At 41.3% G+C, this 24,595-nt stretch overlaps 1 protein-coding gene across 12 annotated transcripts in view; it reads right to left on the minus strand.

The window, feature by feature from the left end:
* INPP5A (inositol polyphosphate-5-phosphatase A) overlaps positions 1-24,595 on the minus strand; it is a 402,494-nt gene that overhangs the window by 20,444 nt on the left and 357,455 nt on the right. For all 12 annotated transcript variants that reach the window (XM_053307912.1, XM_053307906.1, XM_053307907.1 and 9 more), the window contains one exon: positions 20,631-20,704. In XM_053307912.1, coding sequence (XP_053163887.1) covers positions 20,631-20,704 — 74 coding nt within the window. The remainder of the gene's footprint in view (positions 1-20,630; positions 20,705-24,595) is intronic.

Raw genomic sequence — 24,595 nt, forward strand, 5'->3', positions numbered from 1 at the left:
ACAGCCAAATCAGAGAGTTACCCTTCTCTGGAGTCTTCTCTTCCACCCCACATCTCCCAGGGAGCTGCTACATACATCATCTTGTCATCTAGTGCTACCCAATTCTATCCCACACCGCAGCCCAGTGCTTCCCAACCAGGGTTCCTCCAGATGTTGCTGAACTACAACTCCCAGCATCCCCAGCCACAATAAATTGTAGCTGGGGACGCTGAGCGTTGTAGTTCAGCAACATCTGGAGGAACCCTGGTTGGGAACCACTGCCTTAGCCTCTGGACCTGCTGCACTCAATATCCCTCATCTGCCTCCATCTTCTGCAATCCTTGCCTAATGCTTAGACCTGCCTTTCCTACCTATTACACAAGATCTTGTATTCTTTGAACACCACTGTGTGCCAAGGTAGTACTAGGAATGGGAAGCCCCTTCAATGTGCTTCAACAGCAAAAGTGCAGATCCTAATCAAGTGTTGCACTGATACCGTAGCATTCTTCATTGCAAGGCCCAGGAGCCAGTGGCAGCTCCCACTAACCCCAAGTGTTGCTCCCTGACTCAGTTTATTAGGTCTATGCAAAGCTTTGCACAAAGCTCAATACTCCACACAGCCCTTCAGGCACCGTGCAGAGGCAACCATCCCCACTACACACTGCTTTGTCCAGTGCCAGTGGGACTCCTTTAAGGGAAAGAGAATCCCAGCACCATCTTGGAAGGCACACACTAGAGCTCTATGGGGAAAGTGCTCAGAAGGACTACTACTACAAATATTGATATTCAACAAAGTTTCTCAGAGCAGCATACATAGAAAAAGAATAATAACTAAAATGGCTCCCTGTCTCCAAGGAGCTTACAATCTAGAAAGAAACATAAAGTAGACACCAGCAACAACTGCTGTAGGGATGTTGTGCTAGGGCTGGATAGGAACAGTTGCTCTCCTCCTGCTAAACATAAGAGAACCACCACTTTAAAAGGTGCGTCTTTGCTCAGCAAGGGTCTATATTTCTAAGCACTCTGAGTGCACCTTCCAAGATGGCACTGGAGATCAACAAGGCTCTGTTTCTCTAAAGGTGTCCTTCCAGTGCTAGGGAAAGTGTAGCACTGTGCAGAGGTCAGTGCAATGGGAAATGGCTCTCACACGGAAGGTCCCACCCCCCAAAAAGTGCCCCCCACTTTAAACATAGTGAAGATCACTGCCCCAGTAGTTAGACCTGCCTCACATAGAACTCAGGGTAGAGGAAACAAAGATGGTATCTTGAAACAGAATAGACTTTGGTGGTGATGTGGCAGGCCATCCTCCCTTACACCTACATCCTCCATGAGTCTTGCTACACAAGCTTATCAATGTGTGCACACACAACTGTCTTCTTCCAGTTCTATTCAAGGCAAAAGATTTATACGATCTGAAGAGTATTAATTCCGGAAGTACACAGCCTACTGGTTTGTATCCATAGCTAGGCAAATGTCTGTCTAATTGTACTACTATTCACTATACAAGGCAGAGTAGATACCCAATTAAACATCAATGCTTGGTTCATTCCTAGCCAAAAGGAGCTGTTTCCAATTTGGCAACTTCTAACAGGGCACTGATTGCAGACTGGAAGGATGAGCATTGTTAGGATTGAGGGGCCTGCCTGGGATGCTGGAAACTGGATTCATCACAGATTCTTTTGGTAATCTGGGGCAAGGGACCATCACAGAAAATGTTTTAAGTTAAAAGCATGGAGAAAATTATAAGGAGATGAAAACCAGGGCTTTAGTGGAAACTATAACTTGTAAATGGCACCTGGATTTTGCTATTCACAACACAGTACCTACTATGAATAATTTTTGACCAAACACACACATTTGAGTCGATGGTGCTATGCTTACTGGCAACAGAGTACAAAAGATGAACAGGAAGGAACTCTATTCAATTAAAAAAAAATACATGCCAATCAATTTTTTTTATTAACAATGATGAAATTACAGTAACAGCCAGAATAGTCTGATCATTTTTCAAAAAGTACTGGCTGATATCCTGGCTGCTGAGATCTGTGTAAAACGAGGCTCTGCGTGGATGTGCCAGGAACCCTTGCACAACTCTTCCAGTCCTCCTGTGTGTGCGTGCGCTCTTGCTCCACAGGGCTAATATGCTTCAGAAGCACTTCGTAAGAGCAGAAACACAGGGTCAGCAATGTGGTTCATTCTGTAGTGCAAGCAACACTTGGAACTATTAGCCCCTCATGCAACAGCACACATGCAAGAGGACTGGGCAATGGTGGCACCAGAAAAAAATGGAAGAGGGGCGCACAGAGCATTCACATTAACACTCTCATCGTGAACATATTTTCAAGGAAGTAAATCCTGTTGAGTTCATATATGGGGTGGGGGGATAAATGACTTGGGCATACAGTTCCCCCCCCCATGCCTCCCTTGGGACTGGGGAAGTTGTGCAAGCGTTCTTCAGGGCTCTAAACACATATGCTGTGTTAGGATGTCAGCCACTGACTACAGATTTCTGGATTAATTTCTTTTCAGTCTTCTGATGTCACTGACCAGGTGACAATACAGAATGGAGGTTGGCAATAAAATCAACTTTAACCTCCCATAAGCCCACCACTAAGAGGTAGCTCCTAGAAGAATGGTCCTTCTTCTAAGACAGGTCAAGGCTTTATTGCACTGCAATGAGAAAAAGTTGTTTCAGACATTTCAGAGCTTTGAGGGTTCCTATTTTGCTGTCAAGATCCAGCGGTGAAGTTCAGCATTCCCATGTGTGCACTAAGCATTTAAAGTCACTACCACAAACTACTGGGGGTTGATATAGATTCTGCAAATAGTACAGTGCAATATATATAACATGGAATATTCTACACCTTCAATAGAAAATACTCCCAGGATGACAGTAGTAACATATGAAAAGCCAGTTTAGCCATGAAATCCCCCCCACCAGTAGAATGATGCAATAATAAAAAAAGCAGACACACCAACACAGAAAGAACATCATCATCAAGTGATGCTGGGGGAAAAAAAAAGAGAACTCAGCCTGATGCCTTAATGAGAGTAGCTGCCAAGAAAAGAGACTCTCTGGGGAGGGAGTTCTACACAGTAGGGGGGCTACAGCTGAAAAAGCCATCTCTGTAGTTGACATCTGCCTATGTCAGAAGTATCTTCATAGAAGAAAGCTGAGCATATATGCACTGCAATCTTATGCACATGCACTTGGGAGGATATTCTTCTGTGTTCACTGGGGGATTACTCCAAGGTTAAATCGTCCTGTGAGGAGACCGTGGGTACAGAGGCAGGAGGAAGCATGAGAAGAGGCATAATTCTGGATGAACCCTGGCCTGTGAGCGCCTTAACGCCACTGGAGGTTTCCCCAGGGGGGGTGCATCAGTGTTGCTGTTATGGCCGATGCCCCAGAGTGGCCTGGAAAGCAAGTGGGCAAAATCTCGCATGAGAATGGCTCTATTTTTCAGACTATTAGCTCTCCAACTCTACTGTTCAGGTTATGAAAGAAAAAGTTGTGTTTTTTTACACACTTCTTAATTCCACCTACTGTACCCCAAGCATGATAATGTATTTGATTGTGAATGTACTGATAATGAGGGGTGTGCATGGACTGCGGCCTGGTTCGAATTAGGACTGGTCTGCGGTTCAGCAAACTGGTTCGGCCAAACCATGAACCTGCTCTGGTGGTTCAAAGCGGTGCCGAGAGGGAGGGGTGGTGAATGGCACATTTAAAAGTAAAGACAGAGGTCCTTATCAGCATGACCGCCACCCTAGGAAGCTTCTTCCTGCTGCAGCGCTCCTCATAGCAGCCCATGCATCATGGCTCCATCTATGTGTGGAGGCCAGGTGAGTTACAGAGCTGCGCTGCCACAACTGGGTTGCTGGAGAAAGACAGCAGCAGCAGCAGGAGGAAGCTGCCTGGAGTAGCAGCCACGCTGGTAAGGACCTGCATCTTTACTTTTAAAGGTGTTGCCACCCCCCCCCCCATGCCCCCTAGAACCGCTGAACCAGTTTGCAGTTTGGCCGAACCGGTTTGCTGGATCAGTCCTAATTCAGACCTGTCCTTGGAGCGTACACCCCTACTGATAATGTCTTCGATTTGCTTTTGGAGTAATTTTACAAGGGTGGACACTTGATACACCACCTGCTACAATGAACACATATAATGAACTAGAGTATATTGTCTAATGGCCACAAATAAACATTTGTTGTGCTTAGTCTATATCACTAGACTGAGCAAAAGTCCTGTTATTTCTCACGCAATTTTCAAGAGAATGGTATGACCTTATCAGTCTTGATGAAATGCGAACTTATTCAACCCCATTCAGCAGGGGCAGCCCCATTTTCTTCAGCTTTTCAGAATCCTTTGTTTGAATAGTGTACATCGCTATTGTATACCTTGTGTACATCAGAGCCCTCAGGCATTACGATTGTGACCAAGAGGGCAACCTAGATCCATTTAAATGAATAGGAATTTTGCTATTGACTTTAGTGAAAGGTGATTTTCGCTCACTATCAACATGGCCAGTTTCATGTGGCTAAATTGCTTTCAGTAGTACTTATGTTCTTATGTAACTGGGTTCATTGCTGCAGCCATAATCGATTTTAATTTGTTGAAAATCAAATGTGTTTTAAAGATTTTAGGGCATATGGCTACTACTGTAATTAATTTGTCCCATGATGATAGCCAGAAACTTGCTTTCTAAAAATAAAAAGGTGAGGGCCCTAAGATTCAAAAGGCTCCTGAACCAGTAATACTGCTACCTCCAAAGGTTTTTAGGAACTTGGGCTGCCAAGCTCAGGCACAGGGCATGTTTATGCACTTCAGTAGCGAGGTTCTAACAGCATTTTGTGGTATTTTCATCAGAAAGGCTCAAACTTTTATGGATTGGTGCAGGGGCGTAACAAAACTGGAGTGGGCCCAGAGACAAAATTTTAAAATGGGCCCCTCGCTGATACACACACTTCACAATATATAGTGCACTCACACTCACATCCCCATTATGCCAGCTTCTCTAGAAAACTCCACTCCCTCGCTTTAACCCCGTCCCTCCACCCTCCCATGGGGAAGCGCGCTCCCGGCTCAGAGTTGCTTCTGCAGACAAGGACTGTGCTGCATGCATGCCGCCTTTGCTCCGAACTTGGGGTTGGCTTTTCCACGGCACCGAAGCTCTGCCTCTGGGGGGCCCCTCGAGGCGTGGGGGCCCCCAGGCAGCTGCCTCCCCTTGCCTAATGGTAGTTACGCCCCTGGATTGGTGGCTGTCATGATGGGCATGATGCAGACAGAGCTGCCTCGAGGCAGGAAGCCTTCAGAGTAGTTGCCTTGCCGGCTTGATGGGCAGAGCAGTATTTGGGGAGGGAGATTTAGCTTCTCTCCTCCCTGTACTGGTCAAAGACTGTAATAAAGTTTATCTATTTTCTTTCTTCTCCCTGCAAAACTTCTGTTCACTTCTATAAATATGTCCATGAAGGCTGGTCATTTTTCTCATGGTCATTTTTCTGGCAGCAAACAGTGTTTCTGTGGGGAGAACACATAAGCGAAAAGCAGTTCCCAATTTCCCTGTGCACTACCCTGTCCTTCAGGTCTGCCGGGCAACTATTTCGAAGGCTCCCTGCCTCAGGAAGTTCTGGCTGTGTTGACATATCACTGCCCATCATGTCAGCCAATATAGCTAGCTGTACAATCAATATCATATTGCCCATTAAATATTTCCCACAGATTAAGGCATTAATTAATTCACAATTTCTGTAGTGCCCCAGTTTCAAAACAGAGATTCATATTTTATAGATGCAATTAACTTAGTTCATTTCAAACATCTCCCTTAGGAGAGGATCATAAATTAGCCTTCATCATGTGCTCATCTTATGTATCAGGCAGTTGAGGCAAAGCTCTATGATCTATTGATACTGGAATTAAATGGCCAATTTGCATTTGCCAAAGAATAAACAACCATTTCTGATGCTCTGTTAGCTAACTGGCAAAAGCAGGAGGGTAAAACAAGACTTGCAACCATAGAAGTTAAAGCACACTGTGTTAAACAGTTGCTGCTTGCAAGTGCTATAACACCATGGTGACCAAGCTAACAATCAGAGTCAAAGGTCACAATAAAAGAGGTGTGCATATGTGTATCTCAACCAGGCAATCTGGGAGCAAAGGGTAAGAAAGGTAAATAGGTCCTGAGCCATAAGTTCACATAGTAGTTACAAAAAAAAAAAAAAAAGGCAGTCTAATTTTTCCAAGAAGCATTCATAGACTTGCCTTGGGCATCTTTTTGCATTGGTTTGTTGACACGATTTGTATGAACTTATGTTGCAATAATAATTGAACAATTACTCATTACATTAGCTGCTTCGGGAGCATGGATACAATGGAATGTTTCCATTTAAGCAAAAGGCAAGTAAGAGCTTCTGCTTCATTGCAAAACAGCAGGCTACCAGTTTGCTTGTTCTCAGTAACTGTTCTCAGAAATACCCTGTTCTCAATGGACAAAAATTGGCTCCTTTTGATTATAAAACATATCCACTACCTAATCCCAAACTGCTTGGGAGATAATGTCAAATTCAATGAATGTTTATGTCAATAATGCCTTACCTGGATCCTCTGATATTATATTTAGCTGCTATTACCATAAAGATTGGAACAATATAACTCAGGGGCTGACATCTAGACTAATGAATCACTGGTGCAGCAAATGCGTAACACACTATGGGGGAGGGGCAAATGTCATTGTGCCCCCCCCATGTGTCCCTGAGAGTCACACAGCTTTCAGGGACATATTTCTGGGAGTCACACTGGGCTTTAGAAGGAAAGAGAGCTTGACAAAAATTGAGCCTTTCCTGTAGCATGTGCGGAGTGTTTACTGCACCAGTCCTGCATTAGTCTGGATGCCAGCCAGTATATTTAGGCTGCAATCCTAAACATACTTACCTAGGAGTAAACAGCATTGAGCACAGTGGTTGACACAGTGGAATGCCGGTGTTGGGATCCCGCTGGGTCCCAGTCTTGATGCTAAGGCTGCCAATGAAGTAAATAATGTTTCTTTGCTAGAAATAAGAACTTTACTAATCCATCACTGTGGTAAACATGGAATTGGGGCTAAAATACATGTTGTAACCATATTCCAACTTGTGCTCATTCCCCCCACCCCCACTGTAATGTCTAGAGTCAGTCACCAAAAGATTCACCCTTTACGATACAGGGAGTTCCATTAGCCCTGAACTCTTTCAGGATACACAAGGCTGGCAAGGGAAGTACCAACAAAACAGAGGAGCTCTATGGTAAACAGCACTGGATGTTACAGCAGATACCAGCAGGAGATTGTTGGGGCACAGATAAGGACATGCTGACCATTTTAGAGTTTGAATAATTTAGAATGAGAAAAATCTGATAAGTGGAAAGCAAAAATGAAATATTTTTGGTTACCCAGCAAAGAGGAACTCAAAACCTATCATGTCTATCGTTACAATAAAAACAGCATTCTTGGGTTTCTGTTAAGATAGTGAAAACAGCAAAAGTATTTTTCTCTACCAGGAGGGAAAGGACAAATTTGTTTCAGAATGACCTTGCTTTACATTACTCAGTGCAGTGCAGAGGAAAGAGAAGTATTGCGTGACCAGTAGAATAAGGTCAAAACTCTTTGTGGTAGTTGTGAGGAGTGAGTTATCGGAGAAAATTAAGGGCAGGAAAATAAGCCATGGCTGTAGATTAAGCAGCATTCTGGAAGAATATGTTACTAGAAGTTGTTGAGAAATCCAGATAAAAACCCACAGCTATGAGTGAGATTTGACCTGTCATTCTTGCTTAGAGGTGTCATGTCAGCACAGAGGGTCTGCCAAAGAAGAGGAAAACAATTCACAGAGAAGAGAGGATATCTGAGACGCAAACATATGTCCAACCAGTAAATTACATGACAGCCTAATGCAACAACAAACAAGAACAGGTCACTTTAAGAGAATGATTAATACACGAGATTACTGTGCATGCACACTTATCAGAAAGCAAACCTTGTAGGTGGGTGTGAACCCTGGTAAGTCAGGTCCTATCTCTGCCATACAACAGCTACAAGAATAATTATAATAATTAATGGAGAGAGGTGATAAAGTTAACAATTGCCCACCTGTATCACTGCTAACCACAATGTCCTTATTTTGTTTTTCACACCTACCACCTTTCCGTAGTGATTACAGTCTCTGCCAAAGACCTATTTCCAGCTCACATTGAGCTTGCTGTTTGCTGAATGTCAGGGTGCCAACTGAATGACAGACTCTGACAGGCAGAATTTAAAAATACTGACTTTAAAGAAAACACGCATATGTTTAAAATGAACAGGTCCAAAATCTGTGAAGTCCAGAAAAACATGAACTTAGGGCACTGCCAGGAAGACTTCTCACATGTTAGGCAAGCTGAGTCAGTCCTATGACAGCAGCCAGCCACAAAGGGACTGAGCCAATCCCTGTGCTGGCATGGATACAAATCTGGTGGAGGCAGGGCATGGCTAGTGAACACACTGTCCATCTTGAACACACTGTCCAGGGCATGGCTAGTGAACACACTGTCAGTTTGTGCAGCAATTAATGCAAGAGAAAAGGGCAGATCTCAATTTGCCCGTGCTGTGGTTTAGCACTGAACATTTAGGCTTACACTTACACATGGACACAGTAAATGATAACACAATGAAGCTGTTCTCATGTGCAGCCTAACCCAGGCTAGGGAAGGCCAGCCTGGGTTGATTGCAGGTGAGAACTGCTGAGATCGGGCCCAATCTTGGTGGGGCAATGCTGCCTAGTCCAGCTTTTTGCCAAGGTTAAGGGAGCAAGCGCTCCCTTAACTCAGGCTTCCTGCTTGTTTGCGAGCTCCGGCTACTTCCAGCCTGGTCACACACAGAGACAGACGCCTAGAGTGTCTGTCTCCTGGGGGTCCCCCAATGGATTGTGCATGTTGTGAGGTGCATTGTGGGATATCTGAAGGCCGGGACCCATCGTTCCAGCCTCCGGAACTGTGTACTGCGCCACACAGCATTGTTCATCTGGGAGCGCAGTCCGCAATCCCAGAAACATGCAATCGATCGTTGGGGTGGGTGGGGGTGGGGCTGAATTTAACCAGCACCCCCCTGCCGCCTGCCTGCTGCCCCACCTGGTTTCTGAATGACCTTTATGTATTTCCACAGCAATGCATGGCTATTGGACTGTGGTGGGTGTGTTTCAAGCTTCATTCTCCGTTCATATGGAGCGACCATAACCCGAAAGACAGTGCCTCTGCTCTCTTTGAACTCAATACAATCCAGAATAGGGTTAGAAATTCTCCTTAATGTGCAGAGGTCCATCAACAGACAAGTCAATATGGACAGGGTTCCTTGAAGATAGAAAGTCTGAAAACGACTCTTCAGCAGACTTAGATGGGTGTTTGCTTAGTTGTATTCTCTCTTTCTGCTAAGAAAAAGCACAAACTATCTAGAGAGACAAACAACAACAACACTTTACCTCACAGTAATGAGTAATTGAAGTTTGCCAGATAGGTGACAGATGTGGTATGGAAGTAAGTGAGGGAGTGAAAGTCTACTATTTAGGGGATTGTGGTGATCAGCCCTCCCCTACCCTAAAGAGTGAACTGGAAGTGAACCCTGTCTTGTCGGTCAGGCAGTAACCTCTAGGGATCAGCCACTCAGCACATGGTGACCAGGACCTAGAGGGTCTGGTGGCAGGAAGTGAAGGGTGTCTTTGTTCTCAGAAGCAGCCAAGAGGGCGATGAGAGAAGATGAGGTGCAGGCTTCGTGAGCACCAGCAATGAAGTCTTGCTACCTCATGGCCAACAGCCAGCCTGGAGACTTCTCTCATGGAAGGACATATGCAGATCCTTGAGAGACAGGATTGCAGGAAGCTTGAATTCTCTCCTGGAGTTTGGGGTGAGTTCATGGAGAAAGGAAGCAAAAGGCTTTTGGCTTTGGAAAGACTTACACAGGGAATAATGTGATATTCTGCGTTAGACAATTTACTTTCCCTTTGCGTTTTGAAAATCCTATTGTGTTTTGTAAATAGACACCTGCTCTATTGTGTTTTATTTTGTAACGTAATCCTCTAAGAAACCCTAGCCTGAGCCCTTTCTATCCAACAAGGGGACTGTAAAAGTCTCTGTACCTTGTAAAGGTGCTTTTAAAGGTTCCTTGCAACTGGAGGTGCTTTTTGAATTATCCTTGCAACTGGGTAACCATGATTTTTAAAGCGTGCCACTCCAAATACCAGCTGGGGTGTTCTTTGGAAGTAATCTTGTAAAGTACTGAGTATTTCTTTTTACCGGTAACTCAAAGTTGAGAGAGCCTCAGACTGAAGCAGTCTGTAGTATTTTGAATAAAGTTTTTCTCTTTTTGTTCTTTATATTTCACCTGCCTCTGAGTGGATTTTTAACTCAGGAAAAAGGGGTTTTACTCTTGTGCAAACATGCCTCAATGTTAGTTGTTCAGCAAGTTTGCTTTTCACGTGTAGACTGCACGTGGAAGGTTTTCTGTATTTTTCCATTGGTAAATGAAGGAGAGTTTTCCTGAAATTTCACCCACACCAGGGAGGGATTAAACTCTGTTAATAGTGGGCATGGTGGCAGTGATTACCAAGAAACGGTTGTTTTAAAGGAATAGCCTTTGTTGAGCAAACATGGAGGGAATGAATCAGCATTTTTCTTTCCCCCACATGGGCTTGCCTTGAGACAAAGGCTGGGCTTAAATCCGCTATTCGTTACAGCAATAAATACATTGTGAACAAGTAGGAGACATCCATTGCTTTGTAAAATAAGGGCATTTCCACAAGTGATTCTAAACTTGCATTTCCCATGCAAGTTTACATCTAATTAGATAGACACATTTATAGAACATATGTTCGATTTAACAACTGCTCTTTTCTGCCTTCAATTTATCTTTAAGTGGATTGGCAACTTTTTAAAGATATGCATTGCAGACTGAAGTGCCATTTGTGAAAACATCCCTAAATGTGTACTTAAAAGTTTGGGTGAAATCAAAGCTTCAAATTAATCAGGAGTAGAATAACAGTGAGATTGGCTGTGAAGAAACTAACTAGATGCTAATCATGAGCGATACGAAACCATCATATCACCAAGCAAATAAAACTCTACCTTCAATTGCTGAAAATCAATAGTTTTTTCCCCTCAGAAAAGAAGAAACAATATATTGGAACATCCAGAAATTCTTTTGGTGTTTTTTTCTAATATAGCAGTGGATGCTAATGACCACTAGCTTAGGGCTCACTCTCTGTGTTAGTTTAATTACTTGACTGCATATTAATAACCATGAAATGCTGCTGTAAGAACTGTCGACAAGACAACTACAAATGACATGTAATTTCCAAATTACTACCTTATACAGTAAAACAAATTGATGAATGTCACAATTAACATAAAAAGCATGGTTTATGAGAATCAAAAATGTTAAAAATATATTTTTAATGAAGTATAACTTTATTCAAATGATGTCCTAAAACCCTACAAAGAAATACTTCTTACAGAATCAGTTATAAATTTCAGTACTTACTGGAATTTATAACATGCCAAGTTGTTCTTTTAAGATGCACTGTTTTTAGTGAACATTGTAAATGCTTAACTGAAATTGCATATGTTTTGCACATTGTTAAAGTAACAAAAAGTACATATGAAAAGGACACAAACTTCTTTTTTAATGTACTTTTAATTTTTCTGGGGCAACTTATTATAGGTTCAGCCCATAGCACACTTGTATGCTTCGCTATAATATCCTGAAAGAAAAGTGACTTTTTAATGAAATTATCTGGCAGATTCAGTCCATTTCTCTGTATTATTATGAATGAATGAATGAATGAATGCTTTATTATAGTCATTGACCCAACATCACAGAAACAATACAAAACACAATGAAAATAATACAGTAATACAAAACACTAATAACTCAAATCAGCTCAGACCTGATCTTACATGAGGCCGCATAAAATTTGGCCACACACAGTGTTGTAGATACACAGCGATCAGCTAATAAAAAAGTTGTATATCCATCATCCATTCTAACAGGGATGTTTGATAAGAGGGAAGAGATAAGAGAAATACAGATATCTCTGTAAAATGAGCAGTATAGAAAATCATGAGTCACAGTTTCAACACCCTGCCCACAAGGTCAGATTTGATTGGTAATAGGGATTTTATGGTGCCTACCCTCCAGTACAGCAGATGGAAGTACATTAAATTGTGCGAGGGAGAAGGCCCTTCTCTGGGACAAGGTAGCTAAATTCATTAAAATAGTTGGTTGTTTTAGGATAATTCGTGAAACTACCAAGGGAATTTCTTGCAGAAATTCATGCCAGGTCACTCTGCTTTTCAATGTCTGCTATATGTTGTTTTATAAGCCCTTTAGCAGCATCAAGCCCCAGAGGCATTAGAAATTGAGGGGAAAATCCATGCTTGCGCAACATATCAGAGAGTCGTTTATGCCAGCTCGATTGGAAGCTGTCTTCCAAAACAAGGGGGGCTAGACCTTTAGGACAGACAATGATTTTAATCCAAAGGTTAAATACATTCATCCAAACCTTGGCCTCCACTCTTGTTAGGCCGGCCTCTAGCCATAGAATGACATTGGGCTCTGTATTATTATTCTTTGTTTATGGGCAGTTATTTTGCATGATGTATTGTTAGCTTAAGAAACTTTCCATGGCAAACCTATGCTCTCAGACAACCTCACCAACTGGCAGATGTACTAGGTGTATGTTAACTTGCTGAGACTGACATCGGCTTTTGGTTTGTTACCAAACTGTGAAGAGACTGCTGTGTATCAAGGTTGTGACTAGCTAGACTTGGCAAATATTGCAGGTCATGGTAAGAGTTTTCAGTGTTTCTGACAGCATAATTCCTTTTCTATAGGAATTGGAGACATCCAGACAACAACAAAAATGTAAGTGCTTAGCTTTAACTTAAACAATGACAACAATGAAATTCTAATAACAGCAAAACAAATGTTCTTTGTTTATCTCCACATGCATTAGATGCCTTTCCCCCCTATGAACCACTAACACAACAAACAGGAAAATGATGGAATGTTCATTTCCCTCGCAAAGCAAGCATTCAAACACAATGTTCAATAAGGACCATCAATAAGGACCATAACATACGATTCCCAGTCCCTGTTAATGATTCTTAGCTGAGTTGCTTCTATGTTAAAATGGAAGGGTTGATTGGATTTTTTAAAATTTAAAATCAGATTTTTAAATTTTAAATTGATTTTTAAAAAAATAATAAAGAACCTAGGTCAAAGATATCATCATGAATATTAATCATACCTTTTAATTCTATTCGATGAACACGTTAACAGCAGTATATGGGGATGAAAGATAACAGACCTGATCAATCCTATTTTGCAGGTGCTGTACATGTAACACACACACATACACACACACACATACTGTCATTTTGCTCCCACAAGTAAACAGACAAAGAAGGTCAATGAAAGAATAGAGGATTTGGGGGGATGGTGTAGATCTGAGCAAGGAGGAGGAGTCTGGATATAAATGCACGGGATAAGGGAGGGGAGGGGAACACAAAGTGAAACCAAAATTGAACAAAATATATTCATGAGGTCTTGAGGAAACTTGCTTTAAGTGTATCCTCCACTGGAGAAGGGAAACATCTATCATGGCAGTAGGCCGTAAGAGAGACCCCACTTGGGAATAAGAACATAAGAACAGCCCTGCTGGATCAGGCCCAAGGCCTATCTAGTCCAGCATCTTGTTTCACACAGTGGCCCACCAGATGCCTCTGGGAAGCCCACAGGCAAGAGCTGAGGGCAGATCCTCGCTGTTGCCCATCTGCAACTGGTATTTAGAGGCATCTTGCCTCTTTGGATAGAGGTGGCCTATATCCCTCAGACTAGTACCCATTGATAGACCTGTCCTCCATGTGAACATGGGGGAATATTTTAATGAAGTTTCAGTATCTGTAGGTAAGACAGGCATGCATGCAAACAGTGCAACAATGAAATGCAAGACCTGGTTGCCCAAATGAAACAGCATTACGAGACGTATATACCTATTATTATGTGTGTATCTATGTCTATCTCTGAATATGTCTTATGGTTAAACATATTATGATTATCAATCATTATTTTAATGACTGATATTGATATATCAATCATTAAAATTGAGTCCTTCTGTGAACTGATTTAAATCATAATTTAAATCACTAGTCAGGAAAATTTTAATCATTATTTTCTATAGAAGTACATTCTTGTCTGTAAAAGGGTTAAACAAAAATACATGATGGTAACAATTTCAATTGTGAAGAGAAGAAAATCAAAGAATAAATGAATCCTCACATTAGGATTCATTGGTGGGGGGAGATAAACTTAATCAAATATGCAATAAATAACAACAATGCTGGGAAGCACAATGGTTTGTAGCAAGAACACTGTTTTCAGCGTTGTTCAGTGGATTCACAGCAGGTAACAGTAATTGTATCTCATGAATTCATGATTGTAAGTATAAGCAAGGATTCTAAGCAGAGATAGGAATCAGAAGAACATTCATAGCAAAACATATAAAAGGTGCCACCATTTTGGAAAAAGCTGTTGCTCTACACAGAGACATGGGCATTCCCATATGGCTCCTTGCAAAATACAGACTCTAGCCAACATCTAGACTAGCACTAGTAGATGCAGAAGTGACAAGTTCCAAGTGACCCCTGTGGTGCGGCACAATTGGGGGAAAGGAGGTTTTTGTTTTTTTGGCCAATCTCCCCTTCCCTCTGAAGTCCACTGTAGATTATGAAAATATGTCCGTACTGTGCAGCAGTAGTTTGGAACTCAGCACTGCTGCACCTATGCGGTGCTAGTTTGGAAATTGACCTCCATCTCTGCCCTGCCTGTCATGACATTGGGTACCTTACTAGTTATGGCAAACAATCAATTCCTGTCTTTTAAGAATATACAGATAGTATTGTAATGTTCAAAATGTAGCATGCAAAGATACACAGCACAATCCAGTCATACTGTTAGTCTTGCATTGCAGCTCCCAAAAGTAAACCACCAAACAAAATAAAAGGCAAATCTCCAATTAGATACTGAGAATCTGTTTTTATGACTCCCTAAGAAAATACAAGTCTCTTTTTCCTTTCTCCCTCTCCCCCAACACCGGAAAGTCTAGGCACGCCATCATCTTTTAAAAAAATTCTGGTCCCAGCCTATTGACTGTACCTAAACAAGTCATCTTGACTCTTCTTGTCAGACGGCTGGCACTTCATCACTCCAGTGTCATGCCTCCCTGGCTCCAGGACCACCACTAACACGGGAAAGCCAAATTCATCACAAGGGTGTGTAGTGTTCAAAATTGTCATGACCTGACCGATGACTTCTTGAGCATAAGTGATATGAATTTACAGCTTGTATCACATTCTTTAAACCTAAACACAAGGCATGGAGAATGCAACTTTCTTCAGAGTACACTTTAAGCTGCAAGGACAATTTGAGCACTACTTTTTCTGAATGGAATGCTTAAGAACATTCTAGTATTCTGACCCGAGGTCACTGTTTGGGAGAGAATTATATCAAATCCAGACTGCGATTACCATAAAAGCACACCTATAAACTTTCCTTGCAGAAGTCTATTTATTCCTTTAAATATATCACATATTTTGAAATTAACAGCCACTCCTGGTATAAGAAACACAGTGGGTTTCATAGTGAATAATAAGATTGCACGCCATTCTCAGGACCAAGTTTTCAGTTTGGGGAAACTCTTAGCTCCTGGACTCCCAGGTGGAAGCTATGGCCCCTCCTGGAAAAAGCAGAACTGGCTGCAGTAACACGTGCCTTAGTTACAACCAGACTTGATTACTGCAATGTGCTCTGTGTAGGGCTGCTCTTGAAGAATGTTTGGAAGCTACCGTTTGAATAAAAGGCTGCTGCTAGGCTGCTTTTTAAGCCACCTAATGGCGCAGCGGAGAAGTAACTTGCCTAGGGAGCAAAAGGTTGCTGGTTCGAATCCCCACTGGTATGTGTTTCCCAGACTATGAGAAACACATATATTGGGCAACAGCGGTATAGGAAGATGCTGAAAGGCATCATCTCATATTGCATGGGAGGTGGCAATGGTAAACCCGTATTTTACCAAAGAAAACCACATGGCGCTGTGGTCGCCAGGACTTGATGGCACAACTTTACCTTTACTTTAGGCTGCTTTTGGGAGTGTGTTTTGAGATAATATTAGTCCACTCTTGTGTGATCTGCATTGGCTCCTGTTTACTTCTGGCCCCAATTTAAAGTGATGATTTTAACTTTTAAAGCCTTAAATGCTTTGGGCCTGGGGTACCTGAAGGCCTGTCTGGCTTCAAATGAAACTGCATTCCACTATGAAAGTATTTAAGTTCTTCTGGGGAGGCTGTACTTTGGGTTTTGTTGCCAGCAGAGGTGACAGGGACCTGGGACAGGGTCTTCTTCCTTCTTTAGTATTCAGTTTGCTTGGCTGGCAACAAGTCCCAGAATTTCAAAGAATGTAAAGACATTTTGTCTATCCCCTTACACTTAGGCAGGGTCTACCCTCTGCTCCCTTACAAGTCAGTGTACACAATCCACAATTCAGACTATAGAATGCTACAAAAGCTGCACTAAAGAAAAGAGAAAACAGATCCAGATGACTCAAGCAATGGAGCCAAGCCATACAGAACAGAGGAAAGCAGTCTGGTAATCATATACTCCTTCTTCTATATTACCCTTGCATTGCGCTATAGTGGACAGAGTGTTAGACTAGACCCTAGGAGACCTCAGCTCAAATCCCTGCTCAGCCATGATACTCACTGGGTGACCAAGTCAGCCACTATCTCTCAGCCCAATCACATGGTTGTTTTGAGGATAAAATGGGGCAGGGGGGACCATGTGCACTACAGCCCTGCATTCCTTGAAGGGGGGGGGATGAAATTTAAAAAATGATTTCAGCTTTATAGATTTATTTTAAAAAATTATATCCTGCCTTTTCCTGTAATGACAAGCACAAGACAACTGGTGACCTCCAAGTTGTAACTACCTATGCAAATGGAATTCTCAAGGGAAAACCTTTCTACCCTTCTCTATTAAGTGACATCAGTGATCATTCTAGAGGTGTGCATGGAATGGGTTTTGTGTTCCGTTCCGAGCTTGGAATGGAACACAAAACTGCCTGAATGTTCTGACTAAAACACTGGGGCGACCTGGTGTTTATACAGAACAAGCCCATTCCATTTGGAACGTTCTGAGTGTTCCGGCTTAGTTTTTATTTCTCTTTAAAAGATAGTGGGGGTGGTGCTGGGGGGCGGCAAGAGGTACCTTTAACTTGCAATTAGTCAAAGCTCTTACGAGTGGTACCGCTGGCACTGCAAGCTGCAGCAGTGCTTTGTCTGTCATCCTGTGTAGTGGCAGTCCATCTCTAGAGCCACCATGCAGGATGGCAGCCAGAGCAACACCACAGTGGTGGTTAGCAGTGCTGGTGGTACCGCTGGAAAGAGCTTCTATTAATTTAATGTGAAAGGTACCTTTAACATTAAATTAGTCAAAGCTCTTACCAGGGGTACTGCTGGCACTGCAAGCCACAACAGCACACTGTCTGTCATCCTGCGTGGTTACGGTGCGTCTCCATGTGGGATGGTAGCCAGAGTGACACCGCGGTGGTGTTTTGCAGTGCCGGCAGTATTGCTGGGAAGAGCTTCGATTAATTTAATGTTAAAAGTACCTCTTGCCCACCCCACCCCCAGCACTCACTATCTTTTTTTTTCTTTCTAAAGCCAGAATACTCGGAACATTCCGGACTGAATGGGCTTGTTTCACTTCAAGCTTGGAACACGCAAAACGGTCTGTTCAGAGTTGGAATGTCCCGAACTCGGAACATTCTGCACATCCTACTGTGATCCTAACTCCATAGGTGGAAGTGGGCTAGGCACAATTCAACCATTTCCACTGAAAGGTATTGGGAAGTTGTGTTCGGAGCAGTACTTACTGGGTTGTATCAAGGATGTTTCATTTTTGAATGGCAACTATTTTACTGTCACATAATTATTTATTGAATACTGTTGTTTATTTTTCCAAGGATATTATTTCAATTGCTTTTGAACACTTTCACAAGCTTATTCCCATTGTTTCAGGACAAAAAATACATTGTTTAACTAAAAAGATGGATATACAAAGAGAATGCAAGATTTGAGTTTAGGATAGCAAGGTTCCCTTTTAATTCTGATAATTAAATATTTGTTAACATGCTAAAAGTTAACTCCAGTTTGGTAACTAAAGCAAATTTGAAACCTGTGCTTTTTATACAGTCTCTGAATTGTCTTACAGAGTCTCTCTTTAAATACAAATGTTAATCTATTAAGCACATATGCTTTACATAAGATGTGTCTTTAGGCCATTCTCCTTCTTTCTGACCAATGAAGAATGTCTTTTTTGGGGGTATCTGTAGCTATTGCTATGCATAGTTGCTGGTTAAGAAATCTCCTAAAACCCCAAGTAACAGTGGCATTTTTTCTGAGCTTACAGAGCATGTAACATCCATCTTCCTCAGCTCCCTCAAACACATATTAAAACCCCAGCAGCACTGGGTTCTCACACTTAAATAATCCTTGTCACCTGTGCATAAAGTTTATAGATTGTTGAGCTACGTGTAAAAAAGGCACTTTGGGAGCTCTGTCCAAACGAATTTCAAGCAGACCTGTCTTCAATTTCAAAAGGGCTTCTGGAGGGTCAAGGCAGAGCAACAAGTATGCCGGAAAACATTAGCAGGTATGTTTCAATTTTGTGTTGTAAGCCACCCAGAGAACAATTTGTTATGGGGTGGCTAACAAGAATTGACAATAAAATTCAGCCATCCCAGGTCCTTGGGAAGGACTTGATGTCTGGATAAAACAAACCAGTCAATAACACCTGTCTGACTGTGTAAACAAGAAATAATAATAATAATAATAATAATAATAATAATAATAATAATAATAATAATAATGTAGAGTCTAGAAAAATAAGGAATAGGGCTCTTCATCTTTTCATAAATGAAACTGCATACTAACTGTGGGATGGAACATTTAATTGTATGCTGGTGTGCTTTTTCTTGTTGGAATTCTCTGCTCAAGCAAACAATATGGAGATGAGGAAAGCCCTCTGAAGACATTTCTGAACAAATGAAACCCTGACCCTAGGGACATCACACACATGTGATTTCCTCCAATTTAGTTTGCTTAACATTCTTAATGGTATTTTGCAGGGTGCACATAAAATATTTTAGAAGTAAGGTGGAATTAAGGTGGCATTTCACTGCAAGGCAGAGTATGAGAATGGGATTGTGTGTGCTGAAACCTAGCATGCAATTCGAAGGCAAGTCTCAGCAGAAGAAGGGAGGAATGGGAGCACATAGTGAAGCAAGAGGCTCAGTAAGCTCAAGTACAGGACAACTAAAGATGGAGAAATCATAGGAATCAATAGCTTGGAAAGGAGCAGGAGAGTCAGCATCTTGAAAGGTGAAGATACGGATTTTAGTGAGGTATCTCTATACGTTTATGTTGTGTGTGAGGGAAGGCAGGAGTCCCAGTGTGTGGAGGGGAGAAATACAAAGTTAAGAGGCCTATCTCATATGTGAGTGAAAGGTAGTGATGTGAGGGGTTCCCGTACATCAGGCTGTTTCTGATGTACTGAGCCTATGGTACTTCGGTCAGAATATGGAAAATATGACGTTTCCAATAATGCTTCTTCAAAGTAAAGAGTAAGAACACTAATTTGAAAGGAAGCAGCTTTTTGAAATGCACCTTTTCACCAACTATAATGAGCCTATACTAAGGTTTAATAATAAGTAGCTGACATCCTTAATAATCAACCAAGGATTCAGCAGGAGCCTCGCAGAGAGGCTGCTTTTAATGCAGCTGGAATCCTCTCCATTTGCTCAGTGTGTGTGTGTGTGTGTGTGTGGGGTGGAATTACAAGAAAAGAAAAATGCTTCTGCTTCTGGAAGAGCTCTAAAAATATGTCCCTGAGGGTTGTGATTGTAACATTACATTTTCTATTAAATGTGATTATCTCTAAACCTTGGGCTATAATTATTACTATAACCACTTTCCTTTTTTATTACTGTGACCATTGCAGAGTTCACTCTTCAATATTTGGTGCAATATAGAGTTGATTTTTGGAGGGTGTTGTTTTTGGCTGCACTACAGCCTGTAGGGAAACATATCTGGGATTAGTAGAAAAATGTTTTCTAAAGCAGTCACACAGTAGTAAGCTTTATTTCAGGAATAACCTATACATCTATATAGCTGAACACAAAAAATTGGGATTTGTGCATGGTTCGCAAAAAGAGGTAGGCAGAATGTCACAATACATACTGGAAAGCAAAATTATAGAAAGAAGAATTTTAAGAACTTTGGAAGTCTGACAATATAATTTATTAAACACAAAGCAAAACAAAACAAACCCCAGAGACATATGAATATGCATTCTGTTCCCACTCCAGAGAAAGTTAGTCAAGCTTAAAATCTGTTGAAATATTGGGGTTGGGACCACTTGCTTTAGAATCCTCAGTAATAGTAATATTACAATGACATTCAAATCCTCAAAACACATTTATGAGATTTCCAAGTGCACTTTGAGCTACGATGCCAATTGAATAAACAACTTGTATACATATCTTACCTGGGAGGAAATGAAATGTCCAGTTCATATAATTTGTCTTTAAAGTCTGACAGCTCTTTGTCAAATTCCAAAAGCTAAGCGGGGAAAACAAAAACCAGAATTAAAATACATTGATTGCTTTGTTCAAAGCTGTAACACATAAGTACATTTTAAATTGCAATACTTGCGTTGAAATAGGCTTCAAGATTTGGTATTGCTATATTTTATTGGTTTTATTTTTTGGTGTTTTTATTATATTATTGTATTCCATTTGGGGCATTAATTATGGCAAGTTGCTTTATACATTTTAAAGTAAATAAAAAATAAAAATATTCTGGTTAATGAAGCTTGATTGGGAATATTATCAGCATATTCATTGCCACTATGCTAAGAAAAAGACAATTATGAATATAACAAAAATAAATGTATTAAAAGTCTGAAAATATGTGATTTTGTGGTTATACCTGTGCTAGCATGTAGAACTAATTTTTACTCCTTTCAAAATTAATTTAGACTTTTAAGGCATTTGTTGACTATTCTGAGCTAAAACTGATTAGCCATTTAAAATATTGATATATAGTAAATAACAACACTACTCAATCTACAAAATAGGCACGGATGGAAATATTATCATTAGTCAGGCAAAGAAGTTATAATAAACGTATGTTGGCAAAAGCCCAAGCTGCCATTTTCATTTACTTACAATACATACATGTATGTGTCCCCCTTGTCCACAAAGGCAAGCAATATTCCTGTTCAGCTATGTTTAGGCAATATACACAATACACATGAATATATATAAACAGTGTCCCCAAGCAGCAAAAATACCAGACACAGAACTTAAGCAGGGTTTAATTAAAAAAACAACAACACGTATGTGCCCTGGACAAGTTTGTTTCCCTGTAGACTGCTACAAAGAAAGTAAGTGTGTAGCCTAACCTTTGCTCGAAATAATAAACCTTTTCATAAAAATTAATACTAGTGGCCTATGTTTTAAGGTTAGCACCATCTTAATGGACATAAAGCGACCTCATTTCAGAGCCACAACTGGTGCTGTGTCAGATGAGCAAATGAATCTGTAGTATTACCAACCCATTCCTGTAAGTGCCACTTTCGGTTTTGACAAGCATGCCATCAAAACCAGCACTCCTTATAATGCCTGTGTGTTTACCCACTGTTCATTAATCATGTCCCAACTCACAGCTGTGCTGATACCATTGTATGAATGGCAGAGGTTCCGAATGAAATTAGATTGTGTTCTTCTTTCCCCTCCGCTTTGTCATAAATCATTCCTGAAATGTGCAATTAGCAGCTACTTGTACACATTAATTATCTGTGTGAAAAGCACCTACCTGAACCACCTGCACAACTGATTAGCTACCTCCCTGTGGCCCACCCATTTTGCTTTCAGTCTCTGACTGCAGTGCCACCATGGTGCATATCTAGGTGCATTTTGATCCTTTTTCTTGTATGTTGCTCTTCCAGTTAAACACAATGGTTATTTTCTAGCGAGGGAGGACATATATATGTTTTCATTATTAACAATGATAATATTAATGCAAGACATCTATACCCACAAGCAGCTGCTTGTTTCCAGCTAAAGGCGCAAGACTGCTCTACCTGTTAGTAAATACTGGGGCTCATTTGGAAGCCTATACCATAGAAGCAATACTTGTTGGTCATGGACCTCATGGTTCAGAATCTAAGAAGTGAATCTCTCTAAGCTTGCATGTTTCTCTGTGGCATTAGAGCACTTGAACCAACAGCAGCCAGAGGGCCATGTCAGCAACAGACCTTGATATCACAGCCTATATTTGCATATTGTATTTATTGCATAAGCTGTGATTCCTATCAGAACATTAAGAAAAGTCCTGCTGGATCAGGCCCATCTAGGCTAGCTTTCATCTTCATGCAGTGGCCAACCAGGTACATCAGGGAAGCCTGCAAATGGGGAAAAGAGGGCTAGTGCCCCTCCCGTTAGTGTTCCCCAGTACATGGTGTTCAGGTGCATGCCCCCTCTGATCCTGATGGAAATATACTAGCTACTCAGGCTAATAGCCACTGATTTATCCTCCATGAATCTGTCTAATTCCTTTTTAAAACCATCTAGACTGGTGGTGCAAACCTCCACTAGCATCCACACAACAGATGAGCAGATGCTACTCAATATATGTATGCCCTGAATCTACAATTAAAGGATGCATGTTGAAACTCCAGTACACACACACACACACACACACACACACACACACACACACACACACACACATCTCGGTACACAAAAGGCTCTCTTGTTCTTGGCCATGAGTTTGTGAATATTTCAGAAGCACAATTGCGTAAAGCCTTGAAGGACTCTGGATCATGTTCATAATATTAAAGTCTTCTATCAAGAAGGCAGAGTACCATGTGTTCACATATAAACGTATATCATATATGTAGGTACAGTATATGGCTAATCAAGGAGAATCATTTACACTTTTTTGCTACTTCCAAATGTATCATTTAAAAAATAATCCTAGCTGTATTGTGTATGGAATTAAAACCATAAGGCTATTCACACAACCAGGAGGCGGGGCGGATGGGTGGGTAAAAGGCTGCACAGAATTTACCATCCCCCCAGACAATCCAGGAAAAGCTGCTGGGCGAACCACGCTCCCAGACGATCCACACTGCTGCACACAGTGCGGACCTCTGGAGACCAGAATGCTGTGTCCTGGCCTCCACATATCCCACAATGCACTGCACAATGAGTGCAGTGCATTGGGGGATACTCCCACGAGATGGGCGCTCTAGGCGCTAATCCTTGTGCATGCGTGGGCTGCAAGCTGCCCGAGCACCCACACGACCCTGGTGTTGGGGTTAAGGGCCTGCTTGCACCCTTAACCTCAGTAAAAGATGGGTAAAAAGCTGGGTCAAATGGGTGGGCAGTGCCAGTATCCATGTGGATCCCAGCGCTGCACATGAGCAGCCTTAATATTTCAGTACAATGGGGAAATGTCATAATACAGTGTATATTTTCAGTTAGACAATTTTCAAAGTATCTAATTTAAAAAAAACTTGACCTAAACAGCCAGACAAAAGAACATTTGAAGGATGGAGAGTTTACTTGTAAAATATAAAAATGCAAAGACAGAATAAACAAACAATGCTTCATAGAACACAATGGTAAAAAATACTCATTGAGAATTCCAGAGGCCAAGGGAAGTTAAATAGATGCATTGTCCTCCTAGATGAATTCAAAATATCTACAGTGTGCATCCAGTGTGTGTGTTTGTGAGGGTGGGAGGGGGGTGTTTATTATAATATTCAGAGACTCACACATGGACCAAGGCTTATTGGTTTAAAAATTGTTATGACACTTAGCTTCCAGCTATCTTCCAATAACAGCTGCAGACATTTCTGACATTTTTATGTACTGAGGGTGGTTGCTTTAGGTGTATATTGCAGATAAAGCTATTGATATTGTTGTGATACAGACGACAGATAACAGGAACAGAAGCTGCCGTAAGAAAAACCACTGTATTATTGTTTTGTCAAGGGGTACTACACAGATTTATATTATTTATTATTATTATTTATTATTGATGATGATAATGTCATTTCAGTTTTTGCTCAAGTGGGCATCCAATATCAAAAGAAAGGGGCAAAATGGATAACAGCACTAAACAGCTTTTAAAAATCTAAGACAGGAGGTGATTTCAATAGATTCTAGGAAATAAGTTTGATGAAATGAGCTGTATAAAATCTTCTATCTAGAGCAGGGCTGGGTAAACTTGGCCCTCCAGATGTTGTCAAACCATAACTTCTACCATCCCCAGCCAATAGCTGGGGAGTGATGGGAGTTGTTCAACATCTGGAGGAACAAGTTTGCCCAGCCCTGATCTAGGGTAACTCTTTTTATACAATTATTAACAAAGTGAGTTTTCTTGTGCTGTTTCTTGATTTAGTAACTGAACTATCTAGATCAGGAATGTTTCACTGGTAAT

This window comes from Hemicordylus capensis, chromosome 3 (assembly GCF_027244095.1).
Source record: "Hemicordylus capensis ecotype Gifberg chromosome 3, rHemCap1.1.pri, whole genome shotgun sequence".
NCBI classification, from domain to species: Eukaryota; Metazoa; Chordata; class Lepidosauria; order Squamata; family Cordylidae; genus Hemicordylus; species Hemicordylus capensis.